Genomic DNA, 14191 nt, shown 5'->3' on the forward strand with positions numbered 1-14191 from the left:
TTACATGGATAGTCAGGCAGCAGTTACAGTTGACGGTAAACTGAGTTCGTGGTTCAGAGTAGTTTCAGGGGTAAGACAAGGCTGCAACCTGTCTCCACTGTTGTTCATATTATTTATGAATCATATGTTGAAAACAATAGACTGGCTGGGTGAGATTAAGATATGTGAACACAAAATAAGCAGTCTCGCATATGCAGATGACTTAGTTGTGATGGCAGATTCGATTGAAAGTTTGCAAAGTAATATTTCAGAGCTAGATGAGAAATGTAAGGACTATGGTATCAAGATTAGCATCTCCAAAACGAGAGTAATGTAAGTGGGAAAGAGATATAAACGGATTGAGTGCCAAATAGGAGGAACAAAGTTAGAACAGGTGGACGGTTTCAAGTACTTAGGATGCATATTCTCACAGGATGGCAACATAGTGAAAGAACTGGAAGCGAGGTGTAGCAAAGCTAATGCAGTGAGTGCTCAGCTACGATCTACTCTCTTCTGCAAGAAGGAAGTCAGTACCGAGACTAAGTTATCTGTGCACCGTTCGATCTTTCGACCAACTTTGTTGTATGGGAGCAAAAGCTGGGTGGATTCAGGTTACCTTATCAACAAGGTTGAGGTTACGAATATGAAAGTAGCTAGGATGATTGCAGGTACTAGTATATGGGAACAATGGCAGGAGGGTGTCCACAATGAGGAAATCAAAGAAAAACTGGGAATGAACTGTATAGATGTAGCAGTCAGGGCGAACAGGCTTAGATGGTGGGGTCATGTTACACGCATTGGAGAAGCAAGGTTACCCAAGAGACTCATGGATTCAGCAGTAGAGGGTAGGAGGAGTCGGGGCAGACCGAGGAGAAGGTACCTGGATTCGGTTAAGAATGATTTTGAAGTAATAGGCTTAACATCAGAAGAGGCACCAATGTTAGCACTGAATAGGGGATCATGGAGGAACTGTATAAGGGGGGCTATGCTCCAGACTGAACGCTGAAAGGCATAATCAGTCTTAAATGATGATGATGATGATGGATGATGATGATGATGATCCTGTACACCCGATTCTTAAATCTTTCCTGTTGTGTGCAAATGTCGCGCGATGGTGGAATGACTAGAACAAAAGCGCAATGAACTTACGCACCAACCTAATATCCAGTTGTTTCAAATCGACTATACTGTCGGCAGATGATTTACCCACAAGGGGGATTTCAGTTAAACGTTAGATGGACAGCATGTTGAACTGAAATTACTGTACACTCTTAGCAGACAGCAGAATACAAAATGGTCAATGCTATGGAGTTGCATTTTGTGTATGTGGCATTGCAAGTTGGTAAACGACATAGCTCCATTAAGTGTGGTTATCTAAAGCTGAGGGAGTTAGTGATCTCAAATCGAAATTGTAAACTGCTCACAGTGGATACTATTAAAATTTATAACTCGGACATTCTTTTATGCTGACGGCCTGCTGTAGTGGTGACGCAGGTTCCTGTCAGATCACCAAAGTTAAGTGCCGGTGGCTCGGTTAGCAGACAGGGGGGTGACTGTCCGGGTCTGGCGAGCACTACCGGCAGGCGAGGTGCACTGGGCTCTCGCGAGGCAAATTGAGGAGCTACTCGAGTGAGAAGTCGCGGCTCCGGCCTCGAAAACTGACAGTGTTCGGGATAGCTTTGTGCCGACCGCGTACCCCTCCCTGACTGCACCGAGTGACGCCTGTCTGCCGAGGACGGCACCACGGTCGGTCGGTGTCGTCGGGCCTTTCGAGGCCCGTTTGGATGCAGTAGAGAGTTTTAGGCACTATTTTTGGACATACTGTACTGTGTAACAGACGAATTTGAACTGGCACGACTGTCTCGCTAAAAATTTCCACAAACTCAGGTGAAACGCACGTCGTCGTGGAACAAGGCGTGCGAGGAGCTGCGTCGCCACCAGGAGCTGCTGAAGAAGCTGGAGAGCAAGGGGCGGCACGCGTCGTCGAGTGAGGACGAGGACGACGATGAAGACGAGGACGAGGAGTCGAGCGAGGAGGTACGTGCGCTTCCTACGTCCGTTCCCCGTGTACGATAGAAGCTGTAACCCTGCCACGACCTTCAGTATATGCTGCGATCGAATGATAGGGTATGCAACTAATCACTAATTTAGCAGATGGATACACAGCCCTGATGATGGATCAGTATAACGTTTTCGTAATTATAAAGATTAATTTGTCATTAGTTGAAGTAACTCCAGTTGAGTAAAATTTTAATTATATAAAGAAATAAGATTGTCGTCAGTCCTAAAGTGGACAGTTAATTCTCGAAACCAGTTGCTCTCAATTGAATTTCAGCCTACGTAACAATTACTAATAAGTGTATGAAGAAACACATTTGTACTGGCAAGTAATCGCGAAAGTTAGTTACTCAAATACGAGAATATGTTACAAACTGTATAATTCGGACAATGTTTAATGTTCCCGAGTTTGACTGACCGACCCTTCCAAGTATACAATGCTGTAGTGATACTTCCACTATGAATATTTCCATACAGGGGAGACATTTCAGTTGAACGACGCTTGCCTGGTGTCGGCAGATAAATACTGTATCGCAGTGCCTGTCCTGTTCAGAGGTACGATGCGATGCTCCTTCAGACGTGCACGCGTGTCCGAAGGAACGGGCACTGCGGCGACTACTCGCCGTTGCAAGTACGGACAGTTGTCAGCTGTGTAATGGAATGACGGCAAAGAAAACTTGTGCCGGACTGGGACACAAACCGGAATTTCCCGCTTATCACGAGTGGTCGCCTTAGCGTTACGTGCAACTTTTTGATATGTAGTTGACTCCGTGCAGAAGTTTGGATCCGGCCGTGAGTCACGCGCGGATAGTCGGAGCGGTTAAGGCTACCGCTCGCAGTGAGTGGGAAATTCGGGGCGAAGTCCCAGTCTGGCACAAATTTTCACTGTCGCCATTCCATTATACAACTGTTAATGGTTGTCCATATTAGTAACTGCGAATAGATTTCGTGAATTCCAAATATTTGCAAATCACTATAAAAATATAATAATTAAATACAAATGTCGCACAAAGGAAAGGAAATTACAAGGCAGGTCTGGATATGTGAATTTATTAAATACATAGAAGTGGCTAGTATTTTTGAATAAAGGTTAAAATTCATTCTTTTACCAGGTTCAGTAATTTCTCAATATTACTTTAAATAATAAAATTGTGGTAGTACAAAATTCGTATAATCGCTTTGATTAATCGACAAGGAATGATTTTTCGTGCCGAGAAAGAAATTTAGCTTTACTTTCTGGTGAAGTTAATTTTTTTTTTTAAATATTACAATATTTCTTTCATCGTAATGTGCTTCACAATATTTAGGATACTAGGATTCAGACTATATCGTTGACTTCATAGAAACCAACATCTCTGTCATTGCTTCTGTTTTTTTTTTTTTTATGAAATTCTCATAAAAAGTTGTTGCCAATCATTTATAAGAAATTAATATCACAATATTGAAATTGATCATATATGACAGAAAACATTTCATACGTCAACAGCGTAATATGGTGATTTTCCGAGTGCTGCTGCTCTGTCATTTATGTATTTCCGAGCGTAGCGCGAGTGTCACCTCACCCACGGGTCGCAGTACGTCTGTCTGTACGTTATTTGACAGCTTAAGACACCTGTCCGATTGCAGGATGACGATTCCGAGACAAAATCCCCACCGCCGAAGAAACGCGGTCGGGGCCGCCCCCCGAAGAACCCCGCGGCGGTAGCAGTGGCCGAGGCAAAGAAACTGCAGCGGGCACCTAGGAAAGTGGGGCGGCCGAGGAAGGTGGTGAAGGAGGAGGAAGTGAAAGAGGAGAGCGACGACGACGAAGATGAGGAAGAGGAGGAGCAGGAGGAGGAGGAAGACGATGACGACGACGACGAGGACGAATCGGAAGAGGAGGAGGTGGTGCCTGCCAAGCGACAGTCTGCCCCGGCAGCTGGCACCCGCAGGAAGACGACCACGGCTCTTGCCGCAGCAGCAGGTACGTCTCTCTCTCTCTCTCTCTCTCTCTCTCTCTCTCTCTCTCTCTCTCTCTCTATCTATCTATCTATCTATCTCTCTATTAGCTTGTCACATTTTGTAGTTTTAACGAAAAAGGAAAACCTCCAGGGTGTAGAAAGAGTCAAGCTCGAGCTGTGGTGGGTCGAGCTGTGGTGGGTGGACCCAAACTACGCTGACAAAATTTCAAAAGTGGTTCGGGTATAAGAGGACCTTGTGGACTAGCTCTCTCAAATTTTTTCACGATTGTAGTGTTTGAAGGTATGCTAGGACATCAGTTTCCTAAGACAGCATAATGTGCCTCTCGAAACTATTACTGCAGGGAAACATACATTGTAAGTTGTTGTCATGTTTAAGTAAGCAAGTAAAAAATGTTTTGTTAAATCTTCTCTCTCTCTCTCTCTCTCTCTCTCTCTCTCTCTCTCTCTCTCTCTCTCTCTCTCTCTCTAGGTATATAAACTGAAGTCCCCAGCTCACTTGTTTTGTATGTCTGGGCTGTTCTGAGGAACTGGACTGCTGTGGAGATTTTGGTACGGTCTCTCAATTCTCGTGACCGATATCTTGCCAGTATCGATATAAATAAGTCAAAATTTGTTGCGATTCTAGAGTTTCAGGATGGATGAGCTGCATACGTACACAATTAGGTTGCTATGGAATACTCAATACACTTGTCCTACTTGCATTTGGCCAGTTTTTTTTTATAAAAAAGAACGCTTTTTATTTTTGCTGCTAATCACATGAAAAGTGTGTGTTCATAATAAATTAAAATTTGGTACTAATTGTGAAACATCAAAAAGAAAATGAATATTTTTTTGTACGGTACTGAAAATGTCACACGTGTGTGCGCAGCTGTCAAAATGAGGGAAACTTCTTATGCTTAACAGTGCTTGAAAGATTTTTTTGAGTGTATGTGAGAAGTGCACTGTACTGCTTTAGGAAATTGATATTTGGGCACTTAGATTCAACTCGCCAAAGTTTGGAGGAAATGGAACAGAGATATTCCATAAGGTTATGTTCTGAGTGTGTTGGTGGGAGGAACCTGCAGTTTCCAGTGGGTCCTAATGGGTGTGGTTTCTATATACGGGGTGCTCAGAAATGGTCTGTAAAACTTGTAAGGGTGTTGCAATGTATGTTGTGCTGAGAAATGAAATGAAATGATCGTATGGCGTTGTTGGCCGGGAGACCCTGTGCGCGGAAGTTCAGCTGCCGTATTGCGAGCCCTTTTTAGTTGATGCCACTTCGCGCCCGGTGTAAATAATACTTTTATTACAGTCGCGAAAGAAGTAATATTTCTCAATATTACATACGACACCTATGTCGTACTTAAATTAAATGAGATATTATTATACAGTAAATTTTATATGAAATTGAGGTATCTTGTCCACATTTCATTCTCAACATTGTGGCAACTAAAATCGACCATACGGAAAGTATACGCTATGGACTTCTACCTCTGCAAACTCTTCAAAATTTCGTGCAATGGTTTACTACATTTAATGCTGCATAATAACTGCGTTGAACATCGAAACAAAATTAAGTCATTTATGGGGGGAAGGTGTCAGTCAAGAAGACGTGTAAAAATCAAATTTTTGGGCCAAATAGTTTTTGTGAAATCGAATGATAAGTGTGTCAAAGCAGTGGGAACACCACGCGTCTCCACGGGCGAGCAGTGCAGTGATGACAAAATCGCGCACAGCGCGGAATGCGGGGAGCACGTGTCTGCAGCAGCGAAAGGGTTAATGAAGAGACAAAGCACTAGAAATTTCAAAAAATTGCATTCAAACCAATATAATTCGTGAAGTAAGGCACTTCGATATTGTTTTTAAATAATGAAAATATTAAGCACCGCACAAGGTTTGAACTCATAACCTTTCACGTAGCAGTCCAACACCTTAACCGTTACGCTAACGCACCTCATCTGGCTATATAACACCATATATGTACTATAACACGTCACGCAAAATACTGAAAAACACTGTTGGTATGACTATGAATTACTCATGTTTCGTCGAAGTACAATAGGAAATAAACAATTACCGCGAAAAAGCGGTTCGTGGGAGTGATACAAACACCTTTCCATGCTATCGCCTGAATTAGGAGTCTTATTGCTTGTTTGGTTTAATTAATTAATAGAATATGAAGCAATTGGTATAAAGAATGCTTTTTCCAAACTTTCTATAAAAGAATGTCTGCTATCAGGACATTGCTTCTGTTCTATTACTTTATTTATGACTGAACGTTTCTAAAACTGAACCGACTCGTCCGTGCTCTGCACTGCAGTCGAGCTCTGGCAACGTCGTTCTCTGTTCATTGGCTGACTGTTTTTTGTGACATCAGATGCGCAGAGCGAACCTAAACTCGGCCGCCAACATAAATGACGCGCACTTTAGAGTCCAATCTTCACCATTATAATGCAGCACACAGTACAACAAATATTACATATAACAGTTGGATCTGAACTGTGCTAAGACAATACTGAGCCGTGTGGTCGCAAACACATTTCCGGTTGCAACTTTTGACAGTCTACGTACTCTCTTCTTGGTTACTGTGTATGATATAATTATAACTTTCATAATCAAGAAATTTGTAATAGTGTTTTTACTATATGCCGTGTTACTTGGTCTTCTTAACCAACATAACTAAAATTAATCTTTTTTTTAATATTAGACCACTATTATTTTCTGACTACATTGCAAAGTCTCCCAATTTTATCTTTTGCTTTTTCCAATTAATAATTTATTATTTGTAATGGGCTCTAACAGTTAGAATACCAGGTTGTATGTACACCTTTCCATTAAATGTGACTTTTACAAAACTGATCTCTAGTTGTGAAATTATGTGAATGAAGTACCATTAATAATATTTTGGTTTGATGTATGCTTGTAACTGGTTGACTTCAACTTCTCCATTTACTGAATAATGAGGTTAAATTAAAGAAAAATTACAAATAAAAAATCAAAATTGAAAAGTGCCAGAGCAAGACTAAAAGGAAATGTGGACATTAAAAGGTGAAGATAAAGGTAAACCACAAAAATGAAATATAAAAGTGTATCGAGTTAAATTTTAGTTGTGTGTATCTTATACTCCAGTACTACACAACATTGGCAGCTATATTACAGCAGGATTTCCTAATCTGTGGCGAAGCAGATAACAATGTAACGATTTTAATATGTCCGTATCAGTACCAGTGTAGTCGAGACTGTTCCTCGTATTCGCACGACGCCGTCCTTCCTCCGCAGATAAGGCGGACAAGCGCGTGTCGGCTCCCGCACGTGTCCCCGTGGCGGTGTCCGAAGACGAGGAACACGCGCCGCGCACGCCGGGCTCCGCCACGCCTCCCGCCGAGGCCAAGCTGCCGCCGGCCACGGCCGCCGCCGCCACGCCCGCGCTCTCGGAGGGCGGCGACAGCTCCATATCCTCCACCAGCAAGGTCAAGGCAGAGGTCAAGGTATGAGGTCTCGGGTCTTGCCTGACAGTGACTTTTGTGACAATTTTGTCATTGTTTACTTAACGGTGCGTGAATGTGGGCCATATTTTACAACAGTATTTGGCTGCAATAGTACTGCCATCAGCATTGCTGCAATACGATTGCAATAAATGACAATTTTGAGGTATTGCTGTGTAGTATTCCTGAGGGTGCAGGTATTTGCCGACGTATTGCCCAACGGATTACCAGTGTTGTCGACCGGGGAGATTAATATTTCAAATTGCGGGACAGTACGTATCTCTGTCCTCGTCAGTAAATGCTTCTCTCTCGCTCTCGCCCTCATTTCTTACTTCTCTCACCAAAAGTGTTACAGTTGTGTTTGAGTGCATATGTATAGCCACCTGTTTTGTTAGTTGTTAGTTTGTTGCACACAGCAGTAGGGAAGTGAGCAAACAAGAGGACAATGAATTTCATTAACACAGTTCGGAAGCTGTAGGTCGGTATGGTACTAGACTTTGTTGCCAGCTTCATTGTGTTATTTCCATGTGCTGGTGAACAAAAATAAAATACAAATAAATATTTTGTTCTTATTTCGGACTTACGTTAATGAAATCCTTCCGTTCTTCAGCCAAAGCACTGCATACTTAGGATTGCAAGTGTTATTGATTAGTAGTGCACTTTAAAGATGTACAGCAAACTACTGAAGGAATCATCTAATCATCTACAGCTGCAAACTGAAAGATGACCACCAGTATGATTGTAACTGATCCAATATATCTCTCTCTCTCTCTCTCTCTCTCTCTCTCTCTCTCTCTCTCACACTCACACACACACACACACACACACACACACACACACACACACACACACACACACACACACACACAGTTCTATTGATTTTAGTAATTCTTGGACCATTGACTCGTATGACATATTCGAAATTGTGTAAAATTCTGGAAAAGTTATCTGTTCAGCATCAGTTCATACGATAAATTTTATGAAGCTTTCTACTTGCTTAAAAAAGAATGCCCCACAAAACCCAATTTCTCTTGTTCGTTCCTTGTGTGGTGAAAAAGCAGTATGGGTGTGCTCACCTCTACCAGACCATTCTGTGGCACTGTTGTGGTCCCTGGTAAACACCTCTGGCCCGGAAATGTATGGCCGCAAACATTGCTGGGGAATAGTTGGCAGTACAGTTGCATTCAGTTTAAGTGGCCGCAATGTATCCCGATGACATTGTCAGGATCTGTTGATGAGAATATGCAGTTTTTATGGCCTTTGTAAATGTACATTTCTACTGGCACTTCACTGAGGTATCCTCCCTTCTCTCATTTTGTTTCTAGTTGTTCTCCTCCAGTTTTATGTATTCACTATACTTAGTTTTCTTTCTTACAACAGGAGCTCCCCAGCGGTGGGATCGACTTCTTCAGAACCGCCAGTATGACGCTGTAGGTTAGGGTCCCAGGTATTGAACCCTGTAGCCATTCACTCCAGTGGACCACTGTCTGCCAGTAATTCACAAAAAAGAATTTCGCGTGACTATCTAGAGTGTTAAAAGTAACGGCGTGATCCATAGTGATTAGGAGCTGGAAGTTGTAAATTTGAATTCTGTCACACGCTTTTAAATTATTTTTAAATCTCTGTCAAAAAGACTTTCGTCATAATTTATAATCAGTTAATTGGTGTAAATGTATGTTTTAAATTTATAAATCCTTTGGTGTGTCGTTTTGATAAGACATACTTTTTTTTAAATTAAAATCTTCTAAATGACACGTATCTCTCTTTAGGGTAGTGTACCTCAGTAACCAAATACAGAACCCTTATTGGATTGCTTTGTTGTGTGTGTGACTGTCGGAAACCCTTTTTCTCAGGGTCAGGTGGATGTATCGAGTTCAAATTTATCACCTACTGACGTCTGTCCCTTGGCGGTGTAAAAAATTTCAGTCAATGCAGTCAAAAGATTCAGCCATTTGTGTCACATATTTTGATACTCGCAGGCTGACTACCTATAGGGTACTTCCCATGTAGAATCATGAAATTTGCCAACAAGCAAGATTTCTCATTACAAGTAAAGGCGAGAAAATTGTTAATTTGTAATTATGTTACACAGAAAAAAATACTTCTCTTGCATTTGTTGTACAACTTCGTAATTAAAATTACAACATTCTCTACAGCCTTGGAAATTGTAGGACTGATATCTTGCCAGTGTTGATGTTCCTAATGGGCAAAAATAATTAAGTTTCCTCGATTCCCAGCACGGATAAACTGTCTGTGTACATCGTTAAGTTTTGCACGGAACGCAAAGTGTGTGTGTCCGCTCACAACTAGCCAATTTTTTTTGCTTAACCAAAACGTGGAACAATGCCTACGTGCCTGTGTTCCAGTTTATTCCTATAAACATATTACACACAGTTCACGTTTGTTTTTCCTATTTTTGGCCTGAACATTATGAGGGGGGACCCAAAAGAAACCAGACGTGGAGGGCGCTGCCACTCGTAGACGTAGTGCAGGGTTCTCACGCTAGATGGTGTTAGTAGAGATCTTCACGAAACAGCTGTGCAGACGGTGTCAGTGTATAGCTGAACGTGCAAGTGTGGTATTCTGTTTCTCTGACTGTTGGCGGGTTACCTCTGCGAAGTCATTATGGCAACTTTAAAAGAACAAAGAGTGTGTGTGAAATTTTGTTTCCTGCTTAAAAAAACTGCAACAGAGACACACCAAATGCTTCAGGAAGCTTCCCAGGAGGACACTATGAGCCGCACACAGGTTTTCGAGTTGTTTGTTTGCTTTAAACGTGGTGAGATGTGTGATAAAGACCGAGCTCGTTCTGGACGCTCTTCAGTATCGCGAAATGAGGAGAACATTGAAAAGGTCCGCCAAAAGATCGACGAGGATCGTTGCCAAACGATCGACCAAATTTCAGCAGAGACAGGAATCAGTTGGAACTCGTGCCAGTGGATTTTGAGTGAGGATTTGCACATGAGACGTGTTGCTGCTAAATTTGTTCTGTGCCTTCTCACACAGGAGCAAAAAACCATCCACACGAATATGTGTCAGGACTTGAAAACAGAGATTGGATGTGATCCAACAAAGTCATTACATACAGAATAATACTGCAGCAACAAAACATTAATGAGAGAGAAAAAAAAAACGAAAATAAAACTTAAGTTGCCAAGGAAATGCGCCATATACAACAACAAAGCAGTGCTCATACAAGCGTCTGCCAACAGCAAACTGTGTCAAAGGCTTTAGGAAGACTATGTAATGCTTCACATCAGCAAATTGCCTCCGATGATTCGTGACGTGACAACTGTTTAAATTAGATTCGTTTGAGCAGTTGCGGGCGGGCTCTTGCGCATGCGCAGTTGTGTCGCGTACGAGTAGTATCTTCTCACGCTTCTGGTTACAGAAATGTGGCTGGGCGGCACTACTTAATATTGCCCCGGTTCGGAAATATCGTAGATCCGGGGATGATGCACAGAGCAGTCTGAGTTGTGGTGGAGAGGTGGGTCGTCTCCACGTGACGTGTTTATGTTCAGTGATTTGGTTGTTTCCTCTTTGTTTGTTGCTCTCATGTTAAATGAGAACAAACCGGATTTTTGTGTATTTTGTTAAAATATGTTGGCATAGTTATGGATGGCCAAAATATGTTATTAGCTTCAGGTATTATTTCGAGCTTTCTGACAGTATACGCCCTGTGTTCTCCCTCCCCCTGACATCCTGTTCTCCCTCCCCCTGACATCCTGTTCTCCCTCCCCCTGACATCCTGTTCTCCCTCCCCCTGACATCCTGTTCTCCCTCCCCCTGACATCCTGTTCTCCCTCCCCCTGACATCCTGTTCTCCCTCCCCCTGACCTCCTCTCCCTCATTCCCCCTTGCCCTTCCAGCTTTCTGCACACAGTGTTCCACACGATGATGGTTTTTACCCTATCTAAGTTACAGTATTTTGTCCCTAACATTGGGTGTTTCCACCTTTTACCTTTATGACAGCTTGAACTTTGCTGGTTATACTATCAGTATGGTGTTCATATATCTATGGAGTAATGTTAACCCATTCTTCCTCAAAAACTGAAACAAGAATTGGACTGGAGCAAAGTAGCCCTTTTATCTCATCCCACAGGTGTTTCAGTGCGCTCAGGTCAAGGTCCTGGGCAGGTCAGTCCATTTCAATAACATTGTTGTCCACAAAATCTTGCCTTACAGATATTGCTGTATGAAAGGGTGCACTATCGTGCTGACAAATTCATTCTCTCTGAACTGTTCCCCTATTGTACACAGGAAACAGTGCCGTAAAATGTGTTCGTATCTTTCCGCGTTTAATGTTTCCTCGAGTGCGACAAGGGGGCCACACCCTAACAACGGAAAATGCCCCCGTACTGTAACATCGTCTACTCGGGATGTCACAGTTGGCACTTCTTGTGATGACAGGTAAGTTTCTCCAGGCATTCACCAAACCCATACCCTTCCAGTTGGAGCACAGCACGAGTCTTCACAATAAATCACTAGCTTCCAGTCATGCACTGTCCAGTGGTGTCACGGTTTACTCCACTTTGAACACACACGAGTAGCTACTCGATCGTCGTACCGCATTCTTTTTATTCCTCACACACGGTCGTCGTGCTGGCCGGACAGCCGGTAATTTTTTGGAACTCGAGAGTGAGTCCTTCCACTCGATTTCTCGCAGTGTCGTACAACCACCCTCCACAACACCTTACGATCCCTATCTGTCAGTATGTGAGGTTGCCAGTTTGTAGCTTGCTGTGGTTGTTCCTTCACATTTCCACTCCACACTCACAATACCAGTAGTCGACTGGGATGGCAGTAGAAGGATCACTCAGATTGGTATCAAAGGTCATGTGTCGATAGTGTGTCAACTGGAGCACCGATTTAGTCTGTGTTGTGTGTTGTCGTCCAGTAGGAGATACGGAACCAGTAATTAAAAGTAACACCAGAACTACCGAGCACAGGTAAAGCGTATCTGTGACAGTCGATTTGAAGATCCTGCATAGGTGAGTTAGTAGAGCGTCAGCTCACCATAACGAAGGTCCTGCATTCGAACTCCATTGATTACAACTTTTTTTAAACTGTTTACATGTGAAACTATTATATGGGAGACCATTTTCCTGACACACAAAAGAACTTTCCGGAGTTTGTAGCATTGTTCTTTTGGCAGTTTGCTTTTGCTTCGTTAGTTGAAAGTAGCAACGTTATAGAGTACATTTGTATAGACTGGTGTGGTTTTCTGTCAGACATGTCTATAAAAATGGACTGTATAGGTTTGCTACTTTCAAATAATCGAGCAAAAGAAGACTGCCAAAAGAATATTGCTACAAACTCCGAAAGGTCTTTCGACATGTCAGAAATATGTTATTCCGTATAAAGTTTCACACATGAACAGCTAAAAAAAAAATTGCAGGAGGGCGGTTTGAAAAGTTTTCAGAATCACCACGAGAGGTCAGCGCTAGCGCAATGAGTTGTTAACTCTATATTCGTTGGACTGTTGCCTGTAAACACGTGACACGTCAGTGCTCTTGGAAGAGAGCTGTGGCAGTTTCGTGGCTCTGTTGTTGTTCCCACTTACTGATTTGCGAAGGTAGAAAAAATTGAGATTTGAGCAGTGATTAAGTAGTTCGTAAAGAAAGGTATGAAAGCAACGGACATTCGTGCTGATTTTCAGAGTACACTGGGGGACTCTGCTCCTTCGTATTCAACTGTTGCCAAGTGGACAAATGAATTTAAATTAGGTCAGGAGAGCTTACATGCCAATCCACGCAGTGGTTGGCCGAGATGTGTCACTACTCTAGAAATCGTTGCAAAAGTGCACAAAACGGTCAGGGAGGATCGCCGATTGAAAGTGCGTGAAATTACTCCCGCTTGCCGTATGTCATCTGAAAGGGTAAATCATATTTTAACTGAAAAATTTGAAATGGAAAAATTATCTGTGAAGTGGGTGCCGCGACTCCTGATTCCAGATCGAAAATGCGTGAGAATGGACATACGGAACAATGTTTGGCCCATTTTAGGAGAAATGAACTATATTTTTGTGCCGGTTTTTGACTACAGATGAAACTTGGCTGCACTACTGTACCCCAGAGACAAAACAACAGTCAAAGCAGTGGAAACATGCCGATTCTCCACCACCAAAGAAAGCAAAGACAATTCATTTGGCGGGAAAAGTCCTGGCATCAGTGTTCTGGGATGAAAAGGCGATTCTGATCATAGATTCTCCCCACTGGGCAAACAGTTACTGGAGAATGCTATGCTAATGTGCTGGACGAATCGCAACAAAAGATATGGCAAAAAAGGCCAAGTTTACCAAGGAAGAAAGCCATCTTCCACCAAGACAATGTGTGCCTGCACATGTGCCGTTGCCACGACCAAATTACATGAACTAAGGTATAAATTGTTACCACACCCATCTTATTCATCTGATATGACTCCGTCAGACTTCCATCTCTTCCAAAAATTGAAAATTTTTCTTTGTGGACTAAGGTTCACTTCAAACGGAAAATTGATGCCCGGAGTTGACAACTATTTTGCAGGCCAGGACGAAACATTGTGGGACCAAGTGCATTAATCTACAAGGAGACTACATTGAAAAACAAGAAAAGTTTCAGTGATGTAAGTACTTTTTTTCTATTTCATTCTGAGAACTTTTCAAACCACCCTCATAGTCACTGAGGTTAGAGTGTGGGACCTTCAGTGTGGTTAGCCGACGCCTTACTCATCTATGCGAGACCTTCCTAT

General features: G+C 42.6%; 1 protein-coding gene across 1 annotated transcript in view; it reads left to right on the forward strand.

The window, feature by feature from the left end:
* The window catches only part of LOC124553771 (zinc finger MYND domain-containing protein 11), a 231224-nt gene that overhangs the window by 190334 nt on the left and 26699 nt on the right, over positions 1–14191 (forward strand). The window contains exons 10-12 of the mRNA XM_047127709.1: positions 1867–2016; positions 3664–4000; positions 7257–7465. Of these exons, the coding sequence (XP_046983665.1) occupies positions 1867–2016; positions 3664–4000; positions 7257–7465 (696 nt within the window). The remainder of the gene's footprint in view (positions 1–1866; positions 2017–3663; positions 4001–7256; positions 7466–14191) is intronic.

This window comes from Schistocerca americana, chromosome 11 (assembly GCF_021461395.2).
Source record: "Schistocerca americana isolate TAMUIC-IGC-003095 chromosome 11, iqSchAmer2.1, whole genome shotgun sequence".
NCBI classification, from domain to species: domain Eukaryota; kingdom Metazoa; phylum Arthropoda; class Insecta; order Orthoptera; family Acrididae; genus Schistocerca; species Schistocerca americana.